Source organism: Hibiscus syriacus, unplaced genomic scaffold (genome assembly GCF_006381635.1).
Source record: "Hibiscus syriacus cultivar Baekdansim isolate YM2019G1 unplaced genomic scaffold, ASM638163v2 tig00009009_pilon, whole genome shotgun sequence".
NCBI classification, from domain to species: domain Eukaryota; kingdom Viridiplantae; phylum Streptophyta; class Magnoliopsida; order Malvales; family Malvaceae; genus Hibiscus; species Hibiscus syriacus.
Window position 1 is genome coordinate 1,652,312 of NW_024062181.1, and position 27,615 is coordinate 1,679,926.

Genomic DNA, 27,615 nt, shown 5'->3' on the forward strand with positions numbered 1-27,615 from the left:
TAGATTAATCATATATCGATAGTTATGCCGGAATGATGTTTATGGTCGAATTTGATAATATTATTAAAGATATTGATTAAAATAGAAGACCAAATTAAAGTACAATGATACAAAGATACAAATAAAAAGTAGATGACCAAATTATACTTGATTAAAACATAGGGGACTAAACCATAATTTGACATAAAATACCAAAATTATAAAACACGAGTTTGATAAATGACATTGCCTAGGTTTCACCCAGTTAATGACCCAAATTTTGTACTTGGAGAATTGTATTGATTTCGGGACAACTTTTAACGTGGTTGAATAGATGTTTAAAATTAGGGTTAATTTCATCAAATGATCTCGCATTATTGTCTAGATTTTAAACCGATAACTAACTTTTTAATTGATACAATCGAGTACTGAAAGTGTTAGTATTGTATTAATCACGTCTTTCATCAATCTAGTCATCAATTTACGTGTTAAAATATTAGTTCGAACTTAACGTGCAATATTTTTAAAAGCGCATGGATTGAATTATAAATGCGTGTGTACTTATCAAACTTAATATATATTATATAGGTTTATATCATAAATAAGTATTTAAAGGATACTATTTTTTTATTTAGGTCCCTAAAGTATTTTTGGATCGTAATAAGTACCTAAAGTTATCATTTTGGTTAAAATAGATACATAAAATAGTTTTTAGTTAAAAAAGTATATAGAGTATACTATCTTTTTCATTTTAGAACCTAAAGTATTCTTTAATTACTATCACATATCAACTTTTTTTAACTTAGATGAAAAAAGATTTAATACTTTAAGTATCTATTTTGACCAAAATGATAACTTTAAGTACTTATTTTGATAAAAAAAAATACTTTAATTACTTAGATTAAAAATATAATATACTTTAAGTATTTATTTATGATATAAGTCTATTATACATCACATGACATGTTCTTAAAGTATCAAATCAAATTGAATTAAAAAATTCTTTAATTGCGAAAATAATAATAAGATATAATTTCAGGGACCAAAATGCTATTTAAATCAATATTATATATATATATATATATATATATATATATATATATATATATATATATATATGCATGCATATCTGTATTTGAGATTTTTCTCTTTCATCGAGATTCCACTACACAGCTCAGCTACTGTCAAATAGAACAGATTACCATGGTGATGCACATTAAATCACCGTCTCCATCAATTCTGCTATAAAGGACACCGATTTTCGTTGCTTTTCTTCGCTTATTTCTCTCGTAATTCAACGCCGCAGGGCGACGCAAAACGCAACTGATATTTCTCGTTATTTTTCTCTTCTCTGCTGCTACGTCTCTGAAGCTGCTCGGAAGACTTCTTCAATGTCTCCGTTCTTCTCCAATCGTCCGAATCAGTATGGAGATTCCAGTTTTCTCCACGGCGTGGTATTCCTTTTCCTCATTTTTTGAACGTTATTTTGCAGATTTTTTTAACTTTATTTTCCTGATCGAGGTTTCGTTGTACTTTTGAAAATCACACTGCAAATATGCGATCTGGATTCTGGAAATCATTTCAAAATTTGAAAAATCGTCGAGAGAAATCACAACTTGTCTTGCTCGTAAGGTTGACCGACGAGAGATTTTAACTTTGGAACGTTATTTTCTCTTAGTTTTTCTTGTTTGTTGGATCGGAATCTCATTGCTGTTTTGAAAACGACGTTGAAAACTTATGATTTCAACATCGTTTGCAAAAAGAAAATACAAGTGCTGTTTTTTTTCAAGCGTGGGGAGAAATATAATTTAATATTTAAAATAATTAAAAATCATATCGAGGTGAAAAAACATTGATTGTTGGTAGAATGAAGTTTGACAGTCTTAATATACATATACAGGTAAGGAAAAGTGCTATTGATTTTGTTATTATTTTTTTAATAAATTAGGTAAAATATTATCAGAAATAATATTATTTTTACTAATTTTATTATTAATGGACGTTTTACTGATTTTGTTAACATATCTAGTAAAACATTACATAAAACATTATTTTTTCTATCTGTTTTGTTATTATTGAGTACTTTACAGTAAATGTAAAAAAAATAATACAAATAATAATATTTTAGATACTTTTACTGATTTTATTAAAAATAATAATAACAAATGCCTTTATTTAATAGTATATTAAGACTGTCACATGCTAAAACTTCTAGATAATATTTTATTTTGTTTATAGGTATAATTCAAAGTATAATGATACTTTTTCTATCCATCCATGTATTTCTTTCATCATTGCTCGCACTTTCTAAAATTTGATATTTTTTTCCAAATGTTCATGCAATTTTTTTTATTAAAATAATTTATTTATTATTTGTTAATAATAACTAGCATTTTAAAATAAATATTTAAATATAAAAGTCAGATATTTATACCTAATAAAATTATTTTCATCAGAAAATAGATGCCAATAATTATGTTTGTTAACAAGCTAAAACTAAGGTTCAAATACATTACAAGTCCCTATACTCCTTATATAGTTAGAATTTAACCTTGTACCTTTTGAATTTAAAAGTCCGAGTCCAACAATAAACTTCATTGAATGTTTTTATAAATCCAAAATCATTTAATATTTTTGAAGTCGAACCGCCAAATGCTGATTTTGACTTCTAAGATCGATGGTGCCTATCAAATGTAAGGAAGACAACAGTTGTTCTTTCTTTTTATTTGCAGGTGAGTGAAGCAGCCTCGGCCGTTCATAAGGTTGCCGGTGATGTGGCTCCCGAGGTTCGTAGTCCTGGATTGGTGGCACCCCACTCTGGCTTCATCAAGCCTATTTTATCCGACGCCTTTTCCGCCGCCCATGGTGTTGCTACTGAGCTCCAGAATGCTGGAACTGTGAGCACTGCTACTTTTTTTTTTCATTTTCTTTCGTTTTACTGTTATTAAACTATGAATACAAGTTAAGAAACAAAACTTAAGTCTATTTTTAGTATCCCAGATGCTATATTAAGTGATTGTGTGATGTTTTATATCGAGTGGTTGGCCGACCCTTGTTTGTTCTTAACTTCTTAGTCACCGCCGTTATCGGCTGCTGTCTAGTGTCTACTATGAAAACTGGGGATTTAAACTGAAATTACAGAACTTTTTAGCGTAAAGTTTTCATTAATGAAGAGTATCCTAAGAATGATGATGTCTAGCTAATGAAAATATATTTAAGATTTTATTTTATTTTCGCTGGTTAGGCAATATGTTATTTACATTGATCATTTTGTCCTTCGAATTGTCTAGCATGTCGCAGCTGAAGCAATCTCGGCTGCCCAAATGTCTCCAGTTGTGTCTGGGGGAGTGTCTCCTCAGGGCCAGCATTTTGGACTGTTGGGGACTGCCTCTGGGTTAGTCAAGCAGGTCTCATCTGATGTCATCTCGGCTGCCCAAATGTCTCCGGGAGTGTCTCCTCAGGGCCAAATTTCTGGACTGTTGGGCACTGCCTCTGGACTTGTCAAGCAGGTCTCATCCGATGCCATCTCGGCTGTCCAAATGTCCCCGGGAGGGTCTCCTCAGGGTCAACTTTTTGGACTGGTGGGCAATGCCTCTGGATTCGTCAAGCAGATCTCATCCGATGCCATCTCGGCTGCTCAAATGTCTCCGGGTGTGTCTCCTCAGGGTCAACCTTCTGGACTGTTGGGCACTGCCTCTGGTTTCGTCAAGCAGCTCTCATCCGATGCCATCTCAGCTGCCCAAGGTGTGGCTACTGAGGTCCAGCATGCTGGAATGGTGAGTGCAGACTCGAGAATTTTTTTCTGTGCATTTTTTCTATTTTCCGGTTGCTAAAGATCTGGTATAAACTATGAATTCGAGAAAAAATAGAATTAAATATAAAATTTTGAGTATCACAAAGGCTTTATAAAATGATTGGGTGATATTTATACCATGCTACACTTTTCTTAACTGCTTAATGGGGCTGCTAATTGAATCCGGTATAAACTGCCTATAGAAAAGTCTTTTTTTTTTGTCTTCTCTCTCATAATTCCAACCAAAACAAGAGTAATATATCCTTCAACTTCTTAAAGAGCAGAAAATTTTCCTCAACTTCTAAAGCCAAGCTGTTTCTATCATGGTTGAAGGGAATCCAACTTACTACATTAGATGGTATTTTCATTAAAGATTTGTCTTCGTTTTTGTAGTTATTTTTTTCTATTGTGTAATCATAAGAGTTGTGATATTGAAAAAGCCATTGTAAATGCGTGGTTTCAAAACCATTAACTGTTGTCAAAATTTGTGCTTGAGTTGTGAAACTGTGGTATTAACAGAAATTACAGAACTTCGTAACTCCGATGTATGGTTTCGTAGAGTGTACCCTAAGATAGATGATGTCAAGCAAATGAAAGGATATTCATGAGTTCTTCTTTGTTCTTACTGCAGGTTGGTGAACCTTTGTCCAATATTGATCGACTTGTCAAGCATGTCTCATCCGAGGCCATCTCGGCTGTCCAAAATGTTCCAGGAGTGGCTACTGCGGTTGGGAGTGGTGGAGTGCTGAACACTGCCTCGGGATTCTTCAAGCAGGTCTCATCTGATGCCATCTCTGCCGCCCATGGTATGGCTACTGAGGTCCAGCATGTTGGAGCGGTGAGTACTAGCTCTATAATTCTTTTTTTACACTTTCTTTTGTTTCTGGTGCTTAAAAATTGTATAAAACTAATAAATTGAAAATGGCATTGACATAGTGTATTCTAAGATTGATGATATCTAGAAATTGAGAGGAAATTCAAGATTTTTCTGTGTTTTGCAGGTTGGCAAATCTCTGGCTAAGATGGATAATCTTGTCAAGCAGGTCTCATCTGATGCCATCTCGGTCACCCAAAAGGTTGCAGGAGCAGCTGCTGGATTGGCTTCTGATGTTCAGCATGGTGGAATTTTGGGCACTGCCACTGGACTCATCAAGGATGTGTCATCCCAAGCCATCTCAGCTGCCCAAGGCGTGGTTACTGACTTGAAGCATGGAGGAGCGGTGAGCATTGCCTCATGATTTCTTTTATTTGCATTTTCTGAGCATCTCAAAGGCTTTATAAATTGATTAGATGGTATTTACATTTGGTGGCTGGTCGACAATTTTCTCAGTTGATCTTTTTTCTCTATTTCTAATTTCCATTTTTTTAAATTGGAATTTGAAGGTTAAAGAAGAAACTCAGAGGCTGAAATACTTGGCATTTGTGCAAGTAGCCATTGTCCATATGTTTTTGTTGTTCACCAACTTCTTCACTACCCTGAAGCAAAATTCCGGACCCTTGAAGCCTGCTCTTCAGATAGTTGAGACATTAGTTAAAACCGTGATCGGACCAATTTTTTATAAGTTCTTTGACGTCTTTTATGATCTACTCGAATTTGCCGATGACAAGGTAAAGCCTTTTTCATCATATTTGGTCTTTTAACAAAATATTGTTAACGGGTGGGAAAGTTTGTTGCTTGACTTACAAACTATGGTTTCATGAAAATATTTTTTGAGCTCAAATATTTATTGACTAAGATTCAGTAATTCTTCTTTGTTTTTATTATAGATTGGTGAACTTGTGACTAAGATTGACAGTCTTCTCCCTTCAGTCATCAAGGAGCCGTTATCCGAAGTCGTTTCGGTAGGCCGAAATGTTTTAGGACTGACTGTTGACACGCCTGCTACTGAGGTTCGGAGTACTCTAGTGCCAAGCACTTCCTCCGGATTCCTCAATCAGATCTCGCCCGGAGCCATCTCGGCTATTGAAGGTGTGGCTAGTCAGGTCCAGAATTCCGGATTGGTGAGTTCTGCCCCCAAGAAACTTTTCATTATTGGTAATTCGAAGTTTTATTTATTTATTTATTCTTTTCTGAATTTTTGTAACCTATACTTTCTATTTGTTGATCGGACCGAAGATTCCCGAACAACTTCAAATTCTGAAGTACATGAAATACATCAAATTCTTCATACAAGTGCAAGCAGCCGCTCTCCGTTTAGTCAAATTCTACTTTCGAGTTAAGAAAATGTTAAGACCGTTGGAGCCTATCATCGATGCCATCGAGCGAGTGGTTATTAGCTTGTATCAAAAGTTTTTCGCGAAAATGGTCAAGAGCCTGGTTAGATGGGTTCTCATAAAGTTCTTTGGTGTCCCTGCTGAAGTTTTCGATTTAATCGACAAGGTAATGCTTGTTTCACCATAGTTGGTTTTTAACTAAATATTGTTTTTCAAACCATTGGTGGAAGTTTATGGTTGAGTTGCAAAACTGCGATCTTGACAGAAATTCCGTAGCCTTTTAGCTCGAAAAGGCTCGAATGCTCGATGATGTATATCAAACGAACGGAGATTCAAGAATTCTTATTCTGTTCTTATTGCAGGTTGGCGATTTGAGTAAACTTGGCGATTTGAGTAGGCTTGGCGATTTGAGTAGGCTTGGCGATTTGAGTAGGCTTGGCGATTTGAGTAAACTTGGAGATTTGAGTAATCTTGGAGAGTTGAGTAAGATTGGCAGTTTGAGTAAGATCGATGCACTTGTTCCTTCTGGAATGAAGATGGTCCAAAACCTTCCGGGAGTGGTTGGTTTGGCTACCGAGTTGCCCGGTTCTGGAGTGCTGAGTACTGCGTCGGGATTCCTCAAACAAGCCTCGTCGAACCCGGTCACAGGCTTCCAAGTTGTGGACGGTGTCCAGCACGCCGGAGCGGTAAGCATTGCCTCTAGAATTCATCTTTGCATTTCTTTATTTTCATGCTGGAATGACATTCAAGTGTTCTCTATTTTTATTGCAGGTTGATGCCACAACCAAGATCGATGGTCTTATATCCCCATTCTTCAAGCAGGCTACATCCGTAGCCACATCGGTCGGCCAAATCGCTTCAGGAGTGGCCAGTGGCGCCGCTCCCGATGTCCAACATACTGGACTGATTAGTGCCCCTGCAGGATTCATCAAGCAGATCAAGTCCGAAGCCATCTCGACCGTCCAAAATGCTTCTGAGGTAGCTCAGGGTCTGGCTACCACTGGATTCATCACACAGCTCGCGTCCGGACCTATTGCAGTCACGCAAAGGTCTCTGGAGGTCCAACATCAAGTAGAGGAGCCTTCATTGGCACAAACCGTCTTCGACATCGTCGAGCCAACAGTCGAAAAATGTGCAGTTTCGGTTTGGCGCAAACTGAACCGAATCCCTCTCTTCCCACAAGTAGCTTCGGTAGCCGTCCCGACTGCCGCCTTTTTCACCGGAATTTACAACGAGGCGGTGGCTATCGGTGCCAAGAAGGGTTACATGGTCGCCACGTTTTTGCCGTTGGTTCCTACTGAGAAGATTGCCAAGGTGTTCAGTGGAGGGAAATATGATTAGTTTACATAATAGTAATTATATGAAATATATATTTCTCGTGGCAGATGTAATACCATAATAAATCCACTGTCACTATAATAAGATCATCGCTATATGTTTCATATTAGATTATAACTAGTTTTTACTGTTTAAGTTGTCTAATTGTAATAAATTATATATTTAAAATTATTAGGATAAATTATATATTTAGCTACCCAACAATTTCTACAATTCTGTTTTGGTCATCCAACTTTTTTTTAAAAAAAATCATACTTAAAAGTTATGTTTAAAGTTATGATTTGATCACCCATCGTTAAAAAATCAACGGTGATGTTGACATATCATCATAAGATAATATCTTATCATTATTAAAAAATATATAAATTTGTCATATCAATCGTTTTGTTTTTTCAACAACGGATAATAAAAGATATTTTGATATGATTTTGAAAAAAATAATTAAATGATTGAAATAGAACTGAACTATGAGAATAGTTCAATGACTAAATACGAAGTTTACCCAAATTATTATTTGAATAGATTTGGTTGTACAAATCTTGTACCATTTTACGCTGTTAGATCCGACCCGGAGAACTGACCCGGATAACTACATTCAGGTTCCGGATATTGAACTGAAAACACGGAACTCTTTCCCCCGCCTCTCGAATTTCCACGTTCCACAACAACAGTTTTTTCGAGGAAAAAAATCCAAAGCTTAGGAGGAATTCATGGCGTGTTTCTTACAGGCGCCAATGGCTTACGCAATCGTATCTTCAGCTTCATCTTCTTCTTCTTCTCGAGCTGTTCGAGTACCAAAGCCTTTGAAGCTCAGTTGCGGAGCTTTGGGTGCCAGAAACGCCGCTAAAATCCCTATGCCTCCAATAAACCCTAAGGACCCATTTCTTTCGAAGCTAGCTTCCGTCGCCTCTTCTTCCCCCGAATCGCTTGTTAACAGCTCGGTTAATCCCGATTCGCCGCCGTTTTTGGACTTGTTTGATTCTCCCAAGCTCATGGCAACTCCCGCTCAAGTATGTTTTATTATTTAATTTATTTATTTTTGTTAATTTTCTTTCGCATGAACGTTGAAGGTTTTAAATGGAATTATATAAAATTTTAATGAATTAATTAAAATTTATATGCATGAACGAATGGAAAATTTATGCGAACTAATCATCACTTGAAACTATGCGAATGAAAAACTTTCGAGCTCTTGTTTCCAGATATAGTATTAGGTTTTTCTAAAAAATATACTTTAGCGGTTAAATTTTTATTGATTGAAATTTTGCGAAATAATCATTCATTGGAACTGAATTAGGTGGAAAGATCAGTGTCATACAATGAGCACAGGCCGAAAAGCCCTCCACCGGACTTACCTTCATTGCTTCTTAACGGTAGAATAGTTTACATTGGCATGCCGGTAAGTATTCCCAAATTCTGATTTATTTTTGGGGGTGGGGGTGAGGTTTATAAATTATTTGTATAAAAATTGCAACATGAGGTTGTGGATAACTGCAATTTCATGTTCTTGCAATTTTGTTAAGAGTTTTGAGATAACTATTTCCTGGAAATTCTTGTTTGGACCATTTGTATCTATATGTATTAGGATCCTGATTCATGAATCTCTCAGACGAGAAAGCAAGCTAAGAGTATCATTTCCTATTTCATACTGTTGTGTTGTTACTGTAATATGTTCAAACAGTTTGATTGTTTCTATCTTTCAGCTTGTGCCTGCAGTGACAGAGCTTGTAGTTGCAGAACTAATGTATCTTCAATGGATGGATCCCAAGCAACCAATCTATATTTACATAAACTCTACGGGAACAACTCGTGATGATGGTGAAACGGTGAGTTTTGCATATGATACCTTCAAATTGGATAATGAATTTAAGATGTAATACATTACAGATTGCATAGCTTCTGGAGATGTTAGACTCATATCTTTATGTTAGACTCATATCTTTGTTATCATTTAATAAGAAAAAAAAGTAAGTTGAAGACTCATACCTTGGTTCTTATTTAATAAGAAAAAAGTACGCTGAGTTAAAATTTGGGTTTTCCATGTCTTTTGTGTAGATTAAGTGCATGTAAACCTAAAAATATGAAACTGTATACGAACTGCATAGTCTCTGAATTGTAAACACTAGCTTCTTCTGCTTGCTATATATTATGTTTGTTTCTGTGTGCAAATGTTGGTTTTCTTTACAGTCTATATTTACATTAATTTAAAGCTCTTATATTGCAGGTTGGAATGGAGTCGGAGGGTTTTGCCATCTATGATGCACTTATGCAGTTACAAAATGAGGTGAATTTTCGTTCTTCAAAGATATCAGTCTGTCTTGTTTTCTATATTTTGAGATGAAAATTTTCCCTGGATCTCATAACTTTTATGTTACTTTTGTTCAAGAACGAGATTCAACTTTTTTATTATTCACGGTATTCCTTCATAACTTGGTTATATTGGTGCCCCAAAGGTACATACAGTTGCTGTTGGGGCTGCTATAGGTCAGGCTTGTCTTTTGCTTTCAGCAGGAACCAAGGGTAATCGGTTTATGATGCCTCATGCTAAAGGTACGATGCAGCTATCTTGTCTGTGATTCTAAACTTATACCGACTCTCTCCTATGATGCTATCTTTTAAAATATAACCTCTCGAGTGTTTGCCCGTATTCTATTTCAGCTATGATCCAGCAGCCTCGTGTCCCGTCATCAGGGTTGATGCCGGCCAGTGATGTTCTTATACGTGCCAAAGAGGTATAGTGAAAGTTATTATTCTTTACTGAGTAAGTGTAATTAAGCATGGGTCTAGAATTTATGGAATCTTCCACACGCACATGCCTATGTATTGAAACTATGATTTTGTGGATTTAACCTTGATGCATGTCATGTTTATGTTGATTCTTCCCTTTAGTCCTATACTTGTTTGGTTGGAGGATAAGACATAATTTTCGAAAATGCTAAAACCACTGAAAATGTTATCAGGTCTTTCACTTTCTGTTATGTTACTCCGATTAACAATAATATTTGAATATATATAAATCTATATTTTCTCTTTCAATTGTTCATCATCCTGGAACTTCTGTAAATTGTTTTGCAGGTATTAATAAACAGGGACACACTTGTGGAACTTCTGGCCAAGCACACCGGAAATGTGAGTGATGAATCAATTTTAGACTTGTTTGTTAAAAACAGAAATCCGCCCCCACCCCACCCCAACCACCACCACCACAAAAAAAAAGGAACTCATTGTATGACTTTATATTTCATTAGTCGGTAGAGACAGTGGCCGATGTGATGAGAAGACCATTTTATATGGATGCTAACAGAGCGAAAGAGTTTGGGGTCATTGACAAGGTAAGTGCAGTTAAATGTTTGGTAGTGCTATTTTTCTTGCATATATGAGATGCTTTGTTGTTCCGATTCCTCATGTTTCTTTTAGTATCCATGTCCGATGCATATCCAGACGGTATGCAGATATGACCGTCCAAGAACCCTCTAAATACATATAAAAACATATAAAGGTGTTGGGTACTAAGTTGTACTCGATACTCAAACCCAAGTTCAAGTAACATAGCTGAGACGTGATTTGGATACAGATCCTGTGGCGTGGTCAAGAAAAGGTAATGGCGGAAGTTGCTTCTCCCGAGGAGTGGGACAAGAATGCCGGCATCAAAGTCATGGATGGATTTTAGTGGCCGGGTGGTGGATACTATTCATTGTATGTGAATTCTCCTCCATTTTGCTTTTGTAGAACTAATCATGGGAACGAGCTAGTTTCATAATAGCATACAAACTACGGTGCTCTGTTGTTTAAACTTTGATGAATTATATGCATATCCTCAAGTCTGCAGTCTATCGACTCGGGCTGCTTCAAAGGTCAATCTCTGTCCATTCTTGTGTTCTAAGACTGTTATTTCCTATCATACTGCAGAAAGTTCGTTAGCTAGATCCAGCATGCCGCCTACATAGCGTCTGTAACAAGAGTCCGACTCGGTAGAAATCATCTTTCAAGGAGTCTTGAACATGCAGCAAGGAACACCATTACAGTGATACATTTAGCTGAAATATATTGCAGGTTGATGGATATACTTGATGAAGATGGAAAGATAGGAATTCTGTATAATCTTTAAGATTGTTGATAATTTTACAATTGCCTTTGCCACCATCAATGATCTTAAAATACGGATCGGAAACACGACGACAATCGCAAGAACGATTGAATCTAGGTTGAACCTTGAAAAAAAAAGGGTGAAACGAAATCCCCAGTAGTTACAGATTTATTGGATTCATATCCAACTAATGGTTCCTGATAGACCAACTAATAAAGTGACACTCTATAGTTAAAAGATCATTTTATAACTTTTAATGGTCGGAAGACTTAATAAAATAACATTCTATAGTCGATGGACCATTTATGTACTTTATCCTAACCTCAATCGGTAGATTAATTCGAACCAATCTTCTCTATTACAATGTTAGTATCCAATTTTATTATCTTTAGCGTAAACGTTTGATTTGATTTGATAATATTGGACACGAATATCACATTCACTATGATATAAAACATGAAGAGTGTTTTACTAAGTTAAGACAACGGTAAATTTCAGGTATTGCTCCCGTTAACTCTAGAAATTCCATATTAGTCCTTTACAACGTAAAGGACTTCTTCCTGCATCACAAAGTGCTTCTTCCATGTTTGTGTACATAAATCAACTCGAACTCAAACATTGAAGCATCATTATCGATATCAATATAAGCTATACATAGTATTTTTTTTCAATATACATATATTCAGTGAAGAAAGACGAGGCAGGTACCTTTAAAGGAGCGAATGAGTCGACGATAATAGCAGCAGAAGATTCGCAGCCTGTTTTGAAGATAAATACTGCATTATGCAGGTAAGGTTGTCTAATTCATATAAATGAGAAATTTGGGATGGTGAAGGCATGTTTTATAAGAGAAAATCTTCTTCGACGTTGAACTAAACCGGAAAATACGATGCACCAGCAACATTTACGTAATTGTTCAACGACCAATTATATGTTCAGTGATGTCGTGATCATGGTTTACCTTGTTCTGAATGTTTCAAGCTCGATTAGCATACTTCAAGATGTTCAGAGTTTCCTCAGCATTGGTGTCAGCTGGACTAACACAAGTTATACAAGTAGATGCAAGACAATGTTTATGCATACAAGAGCAATTCAAAGCAAAAACCTGGGTACCGGCATCAACACCGGTTTGTTTTGCACGTTCCGAGCCGCAAGGATCACTAAGTGAAGCTTTGCAGATAAGGTTCACTAAGAAGAAAAACACACACACACTCACCTTGATAGGCTATTCGTATCGGTACTCTCCATGGCACAACATAAAGAAGCTCGTGATAAGTACGATGTCGTCTCTTCTTTTCTCCGGAATTCTGCCTCAGTCACCCCAGCCAGTTCTTTGGGACCTGTAGTGCTAGAAAGTAATTCACAAAGTGTATCGACCTTTCTCAATCAGAACAACAAAAGACAGAAATTCACCAAGATCAGCTGGCAGAACACACTGCGTTATTCAAGATTGAACTTTGCATTATAAAATAATCAAACGAAACTTGAAATTCCATTAATGAAAAGTAAGATGTTCCAGCAACAAAACTGATCTAAACTAAAGTGTTTCTGGCATAAGAGAAAATGCTAATCATGATGGTCTGCACCAAGGAAAGTTGAATCCAAGACAAGTTGCACTTTGTTGCCTCAACACATTTACAGTAGAGTCGCGACCCCATAGGAGGACTTCGAGATGTGCTGCAGCCATAAACTCTTACCACGTAGAGTCGCAACCCCACCGGACGACTACGAGATGTGCTGCAGCCATAAAATCTTACCGGGACATGCACAAAATACGAAGAAGAAAATATAAGAGAAAGATGTGCAGCCAATGATATTTATTATGATATAAAACATGACATAACACCAAAAAGTACACACATGATCCAAAATATAAGGCAAAACATGACCAAAAAAACATGCATTACATTGCCGGAAATTGAAACCCGGGTCTCCCTGGGTGAAAGCCAGATATCCTAACCACCGGACGACAATGGATTCACTGGCAACAATTAACTATCACTCTTTCTTTCCAAAATTTCTTCTCTTGAAGCAGTAGATGCTTCCTCTTTCAAGTTTATATCCTGTTTTAGATTCAACGTTCATTAAGTCAATTTATCAGAGCCAATATATATCCCACCTGAGAATTCACCCTCATAAACATTTCCAGAAGGCCATGTTTTCCTCGACCCCGGCATGCTGCCGAGCATTGAGCCGGAATAAGAATCCACGGTTCGGTAGCAAGAGTTCTCCAACTCTAAATCCAGCATCTTCAGAGCTATGGATGGCATCACCGTTTGTTAGTATAGGACCGTTTTCTCTTTCAGTGATGGCATCAATAGATTTAGTTCTTCCTGCATCAGAGAGTGCTTCTTCCGTGTTAGCTATCAATTTTTAGCTATAAATAGTATTGTTTCAATGTACATATGTTCAAAAAGTAATGAAATTCGTGACAGTGAGTACCTTTAAAGGAGAAAATGAACCGACGACGAAAGCAAAAGTCACAGCAAACACGAAGCAGAAGATTCGCAGCCTGTTTTAAAGATAAATACTGTATTATCTGTTCAACAATTATATGTTAAATGATGTTGCGATCAAGGTTCAAGCTCGATTAGCATACTTCAAGGTGTTCAGAGTTTCCTCTGTCAGCCGAACTAACGCAAGCTATACCATGAAATAGATGGCATACAATGTTTGTGCATACACGAGCAATTCAAAGCAAGAAGTACAGTAACAACAATTTGATGCTCCAAATACCGCGTAAGGGAAGTTGAATCCAAGACAAGTTGTGGCCTCAACACATTTACGGTAATCTCGATCCCATAGGACGGCTACGAGACGTGCTGCAGCCATAAAATCTTATCGGAGGATGCAACAAATACCGAGAAGAAGATATTTTATTTGCTACTCGACTTGTTTCCGCCACTGCAGCCATAAGATAAAAAGATAAAAAAACAACTAAAAATATAGAAAACCAAAAAGATAAAAAAAAATTCCATTGCCGGGAATTGAACCCGGGTCTCCTGGGTGAAAGCCAGATATCCTAACCACTGGACGACAATGGACTTGTTCAGAACAAATAACTATTTAAAATAATTGTTCAAATATGTTCCTTATTGAAGCAGTACTTGTTTCTCTTGATTAAAGAAAGTGTTGTCATAAATCTCGTTGGCAAATGAATTGTTGTTATTTCTTGAGATATCGGGTTTAAGCACGGGTACAATATTCAATGTCAAATGGTTGAGAGTTATATTTGAATAAATATTAATGTCTACTCACTATTGATTAATAAAAAAAATTTTAAATTGATATTATCTTATAATCACCTCAGATTATTTTAAAATATTTATAAATAAAATTAAACATTTAAAAAAATATAAATATTTTAAATTTTCTAAATAATAATCATCTTACATAAATATTTTTTTAAGATTTCTTGATAAATTTTAATTAAGATTTCTTTGGATCCAAGCCTCCAAGATTAGAAGAATATGTATAAAACAATCTTCGCCTATTTCATCTCTCTTCTTATGTTGTTTTGTGGACTCTGATTTATCTTTCGATTAAAGTCACCGTTTCTTTGACATCCGTCATCGATGGCGACCGCCATGGAAGAAGATTCGAACTTTGAAGAAGACCAGTTAGCTTCGATTACCATCCCTAATCACTAACTGACTGAAAGATTGTTTTGGATGTTTCAATACTTGGTTACTGTTTCTGTTAGATATTGGAGATGAATCCTGAAGATGACGCAGAGGAGGATGGTGCCAGCATTGATCTTGACTCACAGAGGAAGGGTAAATGTGTTGTGCTGAAAACTTCGACTCGTCAGGCGAACGTATTAAGGTTTGCGTTTCTGGTGTATGATTAATGAAACGTTGCAGCAGTCTAGAGTCAAATCACTGCGCAAAAATAACCTGTTATGCTTCAGAGGTTTAACCGTGTTGTAATGCAATGCATTGCAGGTCATAGCAGCAACTAACCGAGACGATGTCCTTGACCCTGCCCTGATGCGTTCTGGTCGACTGGATCGTAAAATCGAGTTCACATCCCACTGAAGAAGCTAGAGCCCGAATCCTTCAGGTAGGACTTTCAATGCGTTCTGATGTGTGGAGGCAGGCATGCTAGCACTTCGACGCGATGCAACCGAGGTGCACTTTTTAATCTTGCGTGTATTTGCATTTCTTTTTGTAGTTAGTTGTACTTGTGAACATTTGAGCCATAAGGAGCAGCTTCGAAAATCGGGTTCTGGTCTGATTTACAGGTAAACCATGAAGATTTCAATGAAGGTATCATTCAGGTTCAAGCTAAGAAGAAGGCAAGTTTAAAATAGTCATGAACTTATATATATATATATATATATATATAAATAATTCTTCTAAGAGCCAATTAGTAATTCATTCAATATTGGAACACCATTTCTGAGACATATATTTATAATTTGGCCTGTAATTAACCCACTGATGAACATTTGAGTCCCCGGGGAATTTTAAAATTAAAAAAAAAATCTTCCTAAGAAAACCGAAGTACAGTTTTCCGATCGAGCTTGTCGGAAATTTGTATGTGTCGATCAACAACATCCCTCCCGGAAACTTCTCAGTTCACGCCGCATCAGGTTGTTCCGATCTTCTGTGGCTGTTGAACATAGATGCAACAGAGTTAATGTACATTGATTTGCATTGCATAGGATAGGGGTCTAATGAACCCGAACTTAGTTCGAGTTGTAAGAAACTCCATCTCGACTCGAATTTTCGATTTAGAATTTGATTCGAATTTAATTTGAGATAAAAAATCTAACGACTAAAGAATATATTCAACGGCAGCACCTGGGGTTGGCAAAATTATTCTTTTGGTTTTGTAAAATCTTCAGTAAATAATTGTAAGATAGCCATTTGGTCCCCCACAGTTTGATAAAAGTCTTGTTTTGATAACAAAATTGTAGAGTTTTTAGTTAATAAAATGGTAAAATTTCTCTTTGACACCCCCTAAGAATTTACAATCCAATTTTGCCTCTTAATAAAAATTTTATTGCTTCGCCCCTGAATATATTGAAAGTATGAAAGATTGATGGTATGGCTTGTAAGTTAGTTGGGACAAGCATTATTATAATTGAATTTGGCTGGCTCGAGCTCGACTCGAACATAATCGAGCCAAAATCGGATATCTTTCGAGATGAATATGAGTAGTTTACGAGCAAGATGTCTCGTTTATACTTTATACCATTAAGTGTGTGTACCTTCTTTAAATTGACCTTATTGCTTGGCACTGCTGGTTTCAATATCTCGAAGGAGCACACAAGAGCTTCATCAATACTCAACAGAGCACCGGCATTGTCAAAATCTCCACCATAGTTTGGAGCTGAAAATATTGTTACTAATTTCCTATTAGCAAAAAACTCATACCCACCCTCCACCACCTGCAATTCAAAACTTTACGTTAATCTAAACCCCGACAAGTTCGATGATATAAACTATAACTAGAAGTATTCGTGTCTAACGTTCATTTTCGACAAATGTGAACATCGATACGAGAATATGACTCTCCAAAAACATGAAGATTTTAAAAAAAAGTTGAACATACACTTATCATATACTCACACCCGAGTTTAACTCGGAGCTTAGCTCAATCGGTTTATACGATCAACTTTAAGAGGTGACTTACTTGATCCATAAGTATAAAGAAACTGGCTTACTTTTCCCACAAGCATAAAGAAATTGGTTTTCTTGGTCCATAAGCTAACTTAGACGTATTTCATGCTGAAATTCAATACTCAAAAGAAATTGGCTATTGAATTGGGAGTTTTGTTCAGTTAGTTTGTACAATCATAACGCTGCAAGTTGAGGGTTTGAGTTTAGTTCGGAATTTAGGGTTAGAGAGAGAGAGAGAGATGACTTACTTGGTGACCACGACAAATGAGATCGAGGTCATTCTTTTCCAAGAAGTTAGCAATAACATTGGCACCGAAAGTGCACGAAATGCCTCTATCACTATCCGCCCAACCCTCTACATTCGGATTAGGGTCGGACCAGAGTAGGTCACATAGAAGACCACCGTCGGGAACTTCCGTTGGCCTCTCGATCTCCTTGATCTGATCCAATTTTTCCAAATCCGGAGACAACCCACCGTGCATACAAAGCGCCTTCTCATCAATGAGTGCAGCCACGGGCAAATGGTTAAAGCAGTTGGTGAAAAGTTTCCAAAGACTAACGTTAAATCTCCTTTTGCACTCATCATAAAACCCATAGATCCGGTTGACCTTAGCGTCCTCGTGGTTCCCTCTCAAGAGAAAAATCCGGTCTGGGCATCTTATTTTGTAGGCCAAAAGCAAGCATATGGTCTCCAAGCTTTGCTTGCCTCGGTCTACGTAATCCCCAAGGAACAAATAGTTCGATTCCGGTGGATACCCACCGTACTCGAATACCCTCAACAAATCTTGGTATTGTCCATGGATATCACCTATAAAGGGAAAATATTATAATATCAATACATTCGAGTAATTACACGTACGGTCGAATATAAAAATTTGAATCAGAATGATTTGGACAAAGAAAATGGATTGTTGGACTGACCCGTCCCCCATCTACTTAAGTTGTATATAAAAAAATGTTTTCATTATAGTTTTAGCCCCTTTACTATGTTAAACTTTGATATTTAATCCCTCTTTTTTTAAAGAGGAATGATGTGAGTAGGACTTGAACCCCTACATAATTTACACATGATAAATTTGAACCTGAGATTTTAGAAATTCGACCCCAATTTTACTCCTCAATGGGAGTCTAAATCTTTGTTAATTAATGTTACATATTGATTCAAATTTTAAACGATAATTAAGTTGAATTTTATTATAGTTCTAACGATTGAAGATTACTTGGTGATTAAATTGATTTGGATAAAAAAAAATTTGTGACCAAGTTTATTTTCTCTATAGATATAAAGTATTAAATTTTAGAATTATGAGAGAAAATTATTTTAAAGAGGTGTAATACTTTAAGGGTAAACTACACCAGATACCACCAAACTTTAGGCGTTGTATCGTTTATACCACTGAACTTTCAATTTTGCCAATTATAGCATAAACGATATAATAGTTAAAGTTCAGTGGTATCTATGTAGTTTACTTTATTTTTTATTATTATTGTGACTTTCATTATTTATATTGTAGAGATAGATTTTATAAGAACGATTAAAAGAATGATATATCAAATTTTAGGATATATATAAAAAAGATTGTGATAAAAAATTCTATATATTTGTACTCTTAATCATTTGTACATTCAAGATCTAAACTCTACCCTTCTCTCATCTATGAACTATATCCTAAATTCCACCATTACATGCAGTTAGAGTAAAAAAGAAAATGAATCGTTGAATTGGCCCCTTCTACTTGAATTGTATACGCTCTCATATATAAAAAAAAATTAAGTATAGTTTCAGTCCCTTAACTATGTCAAACTTTGATATATAGTCCTTCTATTTTTTAAAAGGTAAATGGATTTACCATGACTTGAATCATGATTTACATACAACAATCTCCCCACTCTAAATGTGATTATATCAACAATTCCTTCACTCTTTAATTTTACATAATTTGATCTTTAAGTTTTATAATGAAATTTAATTTAAGAGCATCCTTGAGAATTTTACATGCAAACATATTTTTAAAATAATTAATCATATTATCAATTTGGACTTATTAATAACATCATAAAAATAAATTATTAGATTATGAAAAACTATAATATAAGAATTAAATCCTAAATTTCATAATAGAAAGGAAAGAAATGGTCTCAAATCTAACTATTGTGGGCAATGGGCATGGAAATGAACTCCCCCAACATTGGAATCCTTTTGTAATTCTCATAAACCATTGCAACATTTTCAATGGAAAAAAAAGGGGAGAAAGAAGAAGAAACTAACCACAGATTCTAATGGGAGCACTGATCTGAAGAAGATTAGGCTGAGAAATGAAGATCTGCTTAGCATTAATGCAAAGCTGACGAATCTCTTCCTCGGAAAGTTTAACCTGTTTCCCTCCTTTCCCTTCCAATAACCTTCGTATTATATCATCCAAAACCGCCGTGTCCATTACTCCTTCTATCGTCATCATCACCCCTTTTCCCTTCAGCGATTCTCCACTCACAAATTTCCCCGCAAATTTTAGCTAATCCGACTTGATTTTTGTCCGGTTTTTGCAAATAATTGATGAGGAAAAATGGGTATTTGATGGTTTATTAAAAGGACTTGAAAGCTTTAAGATGGAGAGAAAGAAAGATTGGGGATCAAAAGAAGGGAAAGAAATGGATTGAAGAAGATAAAAGATTTTGAGTAATTCATGGAAAGTTTGTCGTTGTTGTTATTTTTTCTCTTTCAATGTTTATTTTTTTATTAATTTTTTTTATTAAATTTTATCTCTCTCTAAAATACAAGGAATTTTTATTTCATCTATATGCCAAGAAAAGATTGAAAATGGCCTATACCCTTAGTTTGAAACCTTCGGACCTTATGGGCACGTTTAGGGTTATTGCATGGCGATCTGCGTTGAGTTATTTCTACAAATTTAAAGGTATATATATATATATATTGAATGATCTCATTAGTAAAAGATAATGTTATCCTTTTTAAAGGATTCGGGTTCGAGCAGTTGTATTTGTAGAGTATTTGTTCATTATTGATAGGCTAAGAAAAATTATGAACAAATGCTATGGAGGAACCTTTTTGAAGTCGTTTACTACGGAGGGTCGTTGTCCAAGCAAACATCGTGTGTGTATATATATATATATATATTGAATGATTTCATTGGTAAAAGGAGAATGTGATTATCTTTAAAGGATTCAGGTTTTAGGAGTTGTGTTTATAGAGTGTATGCACATTGTTAATAGGCTAAGAAAAATTATAAACAGATGCTACCTTATAATCACCTTAGACTATTAAAAAAATGTATGAGCACAAGTTGAGACGAGTTAGATTTTTTGTCACCCTGAGTACTCTTACTCAAAAATAAGAAGTTTCTATCTTTTTTGATTCATCCCGACTTTTGATGATATTTTACCGGACTTAAATTTTGAGATGAAAATTGAAATAAAACTTAAACATGTCATATCAAAATTAAAACTCTAAAAAAATAAAAACGAATTAAATTGAAAAATAGATCAATTGATTATCAATAATTAACATGACGAGATATTGATATCACTTGATAGAATCAAAACATAATTGAAAGCGTAATTAACATGAAAACTAATAACCCATTTATGTCATATCAAACCAACGAAAATAAAAATTAGATCTCGAAGTATACTTGAATTCATTGTGGTAGATTTCGTAGAAGATTTTGGTCATTTTAAGAAGATAAATTTTATCTAAACGTAAAACTCTTTGATGGGGAAGAAAAATATAAGTTAATTTATTTTTGGGTGTGTGATTCGTTATTAAAATAGTTTTTAATTATGGATAATTTGACCATCTTTAAAATATAAATACAACTTATGATATATACATATTATTTTTATAAATTTTAATACCTATGACACATAATATAATTGATTAATTAACTTTATATCATACTTTATAATATCATTATATATTATACATATGTGTCCAACATTGAAGATTTTAATCTAACATATCTAACATGATACCATAAACATTATGTTCGTCAACATGAGATTCTTTTTTTTGGAGTAGACGACGTTATCTAGCATAGTAGAATGATCGTCATGCTCGTCAATAGGGGGTCGTCTCTCGTGTCGGAGCGGACGACGTTCATCATGGTAGCATAATCGCCATGCCTGTCAATCGGTAGCTCTTTTCCTTGAGGTAAAGGATGTTTCTCTAGCATGGTAGCATAATCGCCATGCCTGTCAATTGGTAGCTCTTTTCCTTGAGGTAAAGGATGTTTCTCTAGCATGGTAGCATAATCGTCGTTTCCATTAACGTGAAAGTTCTTTTTATCTAACATGGTAGAAAAAAGAATTGTTTTTCTTTTCATTGTCATCGGATTCATTGTTCTTAAGATCACCGGTAACAACTCGAATATCTTTGTTTTCATGTAATTATATTAACAGTGTATTGAATAGTAATCATTATATTACATTTTTTTTTCTTGTAATTATTTCATGCTGTAGCTGAGAAGTGTAGGGAACTAGCCGGGGGACAAAGAGAGACACTATCCCAAACTGGTAAATTTTCCTGGTTGGATTGCTTTGATTTCAGCACTGGTTCCATTGCTTGTACAGCCAAACAAGCCGTCACACTTTATGTTTACAACATGAGAAGTGCTCGTGTTGTGAAAGCAAAACACCTAGCAATGGACAAGGCATTGCACGACGCGACGTCGCAGGGCATTGCGTTCAAAGACGCGAAGAAACAAGCTGAGAAGGTCGGTAAAAAGGCGGCCATGCTGGCGACGGAACAGACTGACCGAATCACGGGTCCGATCATTACGTCCGGGTAGGACTTTTTCGAAGCCGTTTACTACGGAGGGACGTTGCCCGAAGGGGCTTTTAGGGGTCAAGGGATGTTGCTCGGTTCCTACGGTGGAGGATTTTTCGGTGAGCAATTGTTTGGGAGGTTTGGGTATCTTCTGGGAAGCCAATTTGGAGGTTGGATGGGTGGTAGGATTGGGTTGATGGTACATGATGTGGCTGTTGGAGTACAATACCTGATTTGGTTCTTTCGGAACGACGAGTTTCTTCGAGAATTACGGGACTCCGATATATGAAAACTAACTAAATTATGATTAATATATTTTATGATGATTTTAATGCATATTGTCACGCCCTCAGAACCTTCAAACCCTAACTATCGGAGGACTATGAACTTGAGTCTGATACATTAGTACAAGTGTCCGACAAAGAATTTCAATATCATTTATATTCAAATTTGGGGCAATCGAAATGATGCATAATTCCACGATATATGTTAAATACCATTTACATTCAAAATTATCCATCTCAATTAACCCATCAACCCAAATATATATTAGATACCCAAAATTTGAAGGCCAGCAGCTGAAGAGACCCAACCGTGGCCCAAGTGTTACAAATGTTAGAAGTTGGGTTTCATCAAGCTTCCAGCCACCGCCTCTAACTGGACACCTCACATTCCAGCAGCCTCGTCATCCTGGTGGTCCCTCTAGTCCATGCACCAAGCCCCCTAGTGCCTACATGTATGTATAAGCCAGCAGACCCCTTCGTGTAATAGTGGTCCCAACACTCTCTTGTCCACACAGCAGCCCTAGTCAGCCTCCAGGACGCCACGATAGACCTCCAGTGCTTCCACGTTGCTTGATCGAGCCCCCTCCTCCTCGTCAGCACATGCAATACAAAAAAATCAAATAACATAGCGTAAAAAAATGGAGATGAAAGAAGATTCCATTTCGTAATATGGATTCCTATAAAACCCAAGAAAAAAGGAAATGGAAGGGGATCTTTCCCTATTCGAAAAAGAGAGCAATAGAAATAAAGAAAATTTGAAAGGAATTTGACGATTTGATGTCAAAATAATTTTTTTTCTCAGTAATATATAAGAAAGAAATACATAGTAAAAAGAAATAAATGTCGATCCACAATGATTTAAAAAATTCTCAAATTTTGGTTTGAATTGCTTTGACCAGGCGATATGCAGTAAATAAAATGGAGGAGTTTTGATAAAAATGATTAAATAAGAAAAAACAATTTAAAGTGAAAATAAAGAAAATAAATAAAGATTTGAAAAATAATTATAGTAAAAAGTAGTCTCATTTCTCGCTTTGACTAAATTTGTTTCTAATCATCGAAATTGAATTTTCACTTCGGGATTCACGCCGGTTACAATCTACAAAGCATTATCCATGTAACTTGCTTTTCTTTTTTGTAACCGATTTTCCCAAAATCAATCTTTGGAAATTCAGCTTTTAATTGAACCAACTACGACAATTGTCATTAGTGCAAAAATAATTTTCGTTTAGGAAAAGCTCGACACAGATTATGTTGTCTCTTTGAGAATTTAACTCGATCTCAGTTTTTCTTAGCGGACTGCCGTTAAGTGTGTTCATAAGAAGTCGTATTTGTTATTCGCCGATCTTTCCTCCCAACTTTAAATCAGAACAACATTCTGACCAACGTCGACTTTTTGAAAAGAAAGTTTTTTGATTTTTCAATGATAGGTCGATTACCTATCCAAGTCTTTCAGAAAACTGAGAGTGACGTCCTGAAGATATTAAGAGCTTTTCAATTCTCACATACTGAATTGAGTCATCACTTAACCTTTCGGCTTATAAGAAAATTAGCTAAGCATGACAAAAGTCATAACATGTTTAAATATAAAACTTAAAATAAAATAAAAATTAAATCTTGAAATTAAAGAAAAAAGAACTTTATAAAACTAGAAACAAGAACAAGAATGAAATATGAATTGTCTCTTTAGGCTTACCCCAAGAGGGTATTTATAGCATATAAAATCGTAGAAATAAACATAGAAAAAATTTCTAAAGATAATTCTAAATATTTTTTCAAATAAAAACTTTAAAATTAAAAATAAATCTCCTAAGATATCTCTGACCATCCATCTTCCAGAAGGTGCTGATTAGATCTTTTAAAAAAATTGCTGCTAACTGGATCTTCTAGAAACTGTCACGTCAGAACGTGTCATACCCATAGTCGTGCCCATGTCTCCCGCCGTGACCAAATAATAAAAAAATACAGAATGTGTCATTTTTACTGTTAATTCTGGAAAGTAAGATCCTGCACGAAAATAAACACAATACAACTAAATCAGCAACAATAAATCCATAAGATTGAAGAATTAATACACAAATATTATCGATTTAGAACTTTTTTTTTTTTTGGACAATAACCTTTTTATTCTTTGATTTTTGAAAACAAAAAAATAGAGGGAGAGGGAGTTTTGTTACCTTGTTTCGTCGGAGATCTCACCAGAATAAAGTGTCGCGGGTATGGAGTTGAACAGTCGGTTCTCTTTAGGGAGTAGGGGGCTTGCGTCGTTTTTGGGAGCTCTTTTTTTAGGTTTAGATAATAAAAAAAAGGAAATGGCTTGGATTTTGCTTAGGTCTTGATTTCGGTTCCACTGACCACCATTGGTGGTGGTCGGAAAAGTGAGGGACACCGATTTACAGCGTCGATTTGGCTCCTTGGTGGCTTTGGATTGAAGATGAGAAAGGTATGAGTTTTGATTCACTTTGAGTGACGTTTGGACTTCTCGGCCGCTGGGTTTGACAGTCGGAGCGAGAAATGCCCCCAAAATATGGTGGCCGGCGAGCAGTCAGTAGTAGACTTTGTTATACACCCGATTTAATAATAATTATATAAAGACTATGTTTATGTGTATTTCTCCATCTAAAATTGAGTTTCATAGAAAATGAAAACTTATTGTCATAACGGTTTTTCGAGCTAATAACTAGTGGTGTAAATAAGCCGAGTCGAGCTCGAGTATTACTGAGCTTGATTCGACTCGAAAACTCTGAAATGAAGCTTGACTCGACTCGAAAACTAGCACCCGAAATCCTTAACTGAAGCTCGTGAGTAGCTCAAAAAGGTTCAAAATAAATTTTTTTCTTAAACTTAACTCGATTAAAGCCTCAAACTTAAACCTTAAATACATAAAAAGTTTACTGTACTTTTAAAAAAAAATCAATATATAAATATTAATATTATTAATAATTTATTTATTTTTTAAATAAAATCTAAATATATTATATTTTCGAGCTGCTCGCGAGCTTTTCGAATCAAATATCAAGTAATTCATTTCGGCTCATTAAGAACTCGAGTCGAGCTCAAGTTCGAGTCTAATCCATTCAACCAGAGTATTTATCGAGCCTTGATCGAGTTGATCTCGAGTAACTCGCGATGTCTCGTCTCATTTACAGCCGTATTGATAACAGGTTTTGGAAACATTGAAAAAAATGAGTCACCACTGATCATTTTTAATGTGTGATTGGACCACATAAAATCGGATAATTTTAATAAAAAAATATTTTATTAAAACACCAATTTTAGTCTACGAGATCAAAAAATAAATTCGAGAGTCGATTACGTATGAGAAATGATTAGCCCCTGACAACACCCAAAATTAATAACTTGTCGATTACACTTTGTTTTAATTTGTAAATTTACGAGTTCGAGCTTTCATTTAATTAATGATCCATTACAATGCAAAAGTTTTTGAAAAGGATATCGATTGATTCAATAATTAACAATGGTCACCCCAAGAATAAGCGGAGATTATATTATCAATTTTAAATCATGATATGAATTTAAAAACAATATTAATTTATTTCCAGAATTAATAATAGTCCCCTCCTGGCATAAGCATAGGTTATATCATTAATATCTAATAAATTAATAGTTTTACTAATTTTAGAATCGTCAACCAAATAAATTATTAAACCTAATTTTAAGGAATTAAAAAGAACTTAACCTAAAATTAAAGCTTTAATATTGACCCTAATAAATTTAAAATTTATTAATCGAATAATTAAAATGGCACCCTAAGCATAAGCGGAGACTACTTTAAAATATTCTCATATTTAATCAAATTAAAGGACTAAAACTAACTAAATCTAAAATAAAAAGCTTAATCTAACTCAAGGATAAATTATTTATTAAATATCTAATTGAACTAAATCTAAAGTCAAAACTCTAATATATATCCTGAATTAAATTTTAAATTATTAATTATTAATCGAATAATTGAAATAAAACATCAGGCAGAAGCATAAATTACTGAAAATTAGTATAATTTACTGAAATAATTTTTATTTAATATAGTGATTAACATTTTTTATTATATAATTTTTATTTAATATAAGTGATTAACGTTTTTTATTATATAATTTTCAAATAAAACTTAATTTCCCATAACTCAACTTCATCAATATTTACCATAAATTAAATCAAAGAAATTTCTTTACGAATCAATCTCATCGTCTTCATCGGTGGATTTATTTTGAATTAAGTCATCCATGTGGTTTTTAAATTTTAACAAATTTTATTAATATGGATCAGACTTCTGGCTTGGAATCCCTACAGAAATAGAGATTAAAGATTCGCTCAGTATGTTCAGCTTCGATCATCTGGGGAAATAGTCATCACTTCCATATTAACAAATAAATCTCATAACACAATTTTTTAAAATATAAACAATAAAATTATATAATTTGAATTAAGAAAACGGAGATTGATCAGAGTTCTGGCTTGGAATCTCTAACGAATTAGAGATTAAACATTCGCACAGTATGTTCAGCTTCGATCATCTGGGGAAATAATCATCACTTCCATCTCACACCAAAAATCTTAATAATTTTCAAATTATGAGATAAACAAACATGTAGGGGCATCTGAATGCATAAAAATCAAAGGAAAAAAATTGAAAATGCCAGAATCTCAGCCCCAAAAAATTCTTATCGGCAACGTACAGCGCTGAAGTCGCTACTCAAATCGAAGCGCAACAGTGACTCTAATTTATTGCCTTTTTCCATACAAATTTCTACGGGAGCAATCGGAGAAAAATGAATAAATAGGGACTATATGAAAGAAAAATTGGAACAAAATCAAGATTAAGTACTTGATGTTTAAAGAACAAGAAAATGCAAAGAGAAAAAAAAAATTGAAACAATAAAATCAACAGCGCCGAAGAGCGGAGCGGAGAGCGAATTGGCTGGTGAACGAAGACGATAAGCAAGGGGATTATAAATAAGGGGAACTGAAGAGGAGAAACCCTAATTTGGCGTTTCAAAGAGACCTGAAATTACCTTGGTACCCATTATGGATACATTAAACTACAAGAATGACCTTACTAAAAGGCCGAGGGAATAATGGGCCATGATAGGATCAGTTTTGTTTTTCTGAAATCGGGTAAGATTTTATAGAAGATAAGGTCGGGTCTAGTTCGATTTTATAGTGAAAAATCACTGATTCGACCTGAAGTAATAATGTAATTGTTTTTATAAATTTAAAGATAGTTGCTAAAATACCTCATATTTATTTTTTATGTTCTTATTTTACAAAATAAAAATGATTATATATTTATGTTGAATCGGGTCAGTTTAGGAGGAAGGAATATAATTCTCGGATTGTATTGAACACAAGTGGAGAGTGTATGTTTCTCGAGTTGATTCAGATCAATCAAAAAATTGAATATACCTGATTCGTTGCCATCTTTAGTCATATTATAGTTTGTTAACCATTAAATATACATACCTTACAAACAACTTAAACCCAAGATTTAA

The 27,615-nt window shown here is 34.9% G+C and overlaps 3 protein-coding genes, 1 long non-coding RNA gene and 3 other non-coding genes across 7 annotated transcripts; 2 read left to right on the top strand and 5 right to left on the bottom strand.

The window, feature by feature from the left end:
* Positions 1 to 1,203: 1,203 nt before the first annotated feature.
* LOC120202969 lies at positions 1,204 to 7,403 on the top strand. The gene is made up of 12 exons (XM_039203339.1): positions 1,204 to 1,433; positions 2,712 to 2,876; positions 3,270 to 3,303; positions 3,430 to 3,755; positions 4,404 to 4,610; positions 4,774 to 4,992; positions 5,156 to 5,380; positions 5,540 to 5,773; positions 5,889 to 6,152; positions 6,349 to 6,462; positions 6,550 to 6,672; positions 6,758 to 7,403. Exons 1-12 carry the CDS (start codon positions 1,371 to 1,373, stop codon positions 7,325 to 7,327), a joined length of 2,544 nt encoding a protein of 847 aa, XP_039059270.1. The 5' UTR covers positions 1,204 to 1,370; the 3' UTR covers positions 7,328 to 7,403.
* Positions 7,404 to 7,564: 161 nt separating this feature from the next.
* On the bottom strand, positions 7,565 to 26,964 carry LOC120202973. Its single transcript, XR_005523773.1, has 3 exons — positions 26,709 to 26,964; positions 15,059 to 15,065; positions 7,565 to 7,578 (listed from the first exon to the last, which is right to left on the bottom strand). It is a non-coding gene; the product is annotated as an uncharacterized LOC120202973 (long non-coding RNA).
* LOC120202971 (ATP-dependent Clp protease proteolytic subunit-related protein 3, chloroplastic-like) lies at positions 7,950 to 11,467 on the top strand. The gene is made up of 10 exons (XM_039203341.1): positions 7,950 to 8,334; positions 8,622 to 8,723; positions 9,028 to 9,150; positions 9,549 to 9,608; positions 9,778 to 9,874; positions 9,983 to 10,056; positions 10,400 to 10,453; positions 10,573 to 10,656; positions 10,899 to 11,020; positions 11,234 to 11,467. Exons 1-9 carry the CDS (start codon positions 8,035 to 8,037, stop codon positions 10,992 to 10,994), a joined length of 990 nt encoding a protein of 329 aa, XP_039059272.1. The 5' UTR covers positions 7,950 to 8,034; the 3' UTR covers positions 10,995 to 11,020; positions 11,234 to 11,467.
* On the bottom strand, positions 14,384 to 14,455 carry TRNAE-UUC. Its single transcript has one exon. It is a non-coding gene; the product is annotated as a tRNA-Glu (tRNA).
* Positions 15,909 to 19,680, bottom strand: LOC120202972 (serine/threonine-protein phosphatase PP1-like). The gene is made up of 4 exons (XM_039203343.1): positions 19,308 to 19,680; positions 17,287 to 17,846; positions 16,627 to 16,806; positions 15,909 to 16,025 (listed from the first exon to the last, which is right to left on the bottom strand). Exons 1-4 carry the CDS (start codon positions 19,495 to 19,497, stop codon positions 16,002 to 16,004), a joined length of 954 nt encoding a protein of 317 aa, XP_039059274.1. The 5' UTR covers positions 19,498 to 19,680; the 3' UTR covers positions 15,909 to 16,001.
* LOC120202999 lies at positions 26,384 to 26,485 on the bottom strand. Its single transcript, XR_005523778.1, has one exon. It is a non-coding gene; the product is annotated as a small nucleolar RNA Z103 (small nucleolar RNA).
* LOC120203000 lies at positions 26,564 to 26,665 on the bottom strand. Its single transcript, XR_005523779.1, has one exon. It is a non-coding gene; the product is annotated as a small nucleolar RNA Z103 (small nucleolar RNA).
* Positions 26,965 to 27,615: the final 651 nt, after the last annotated feature.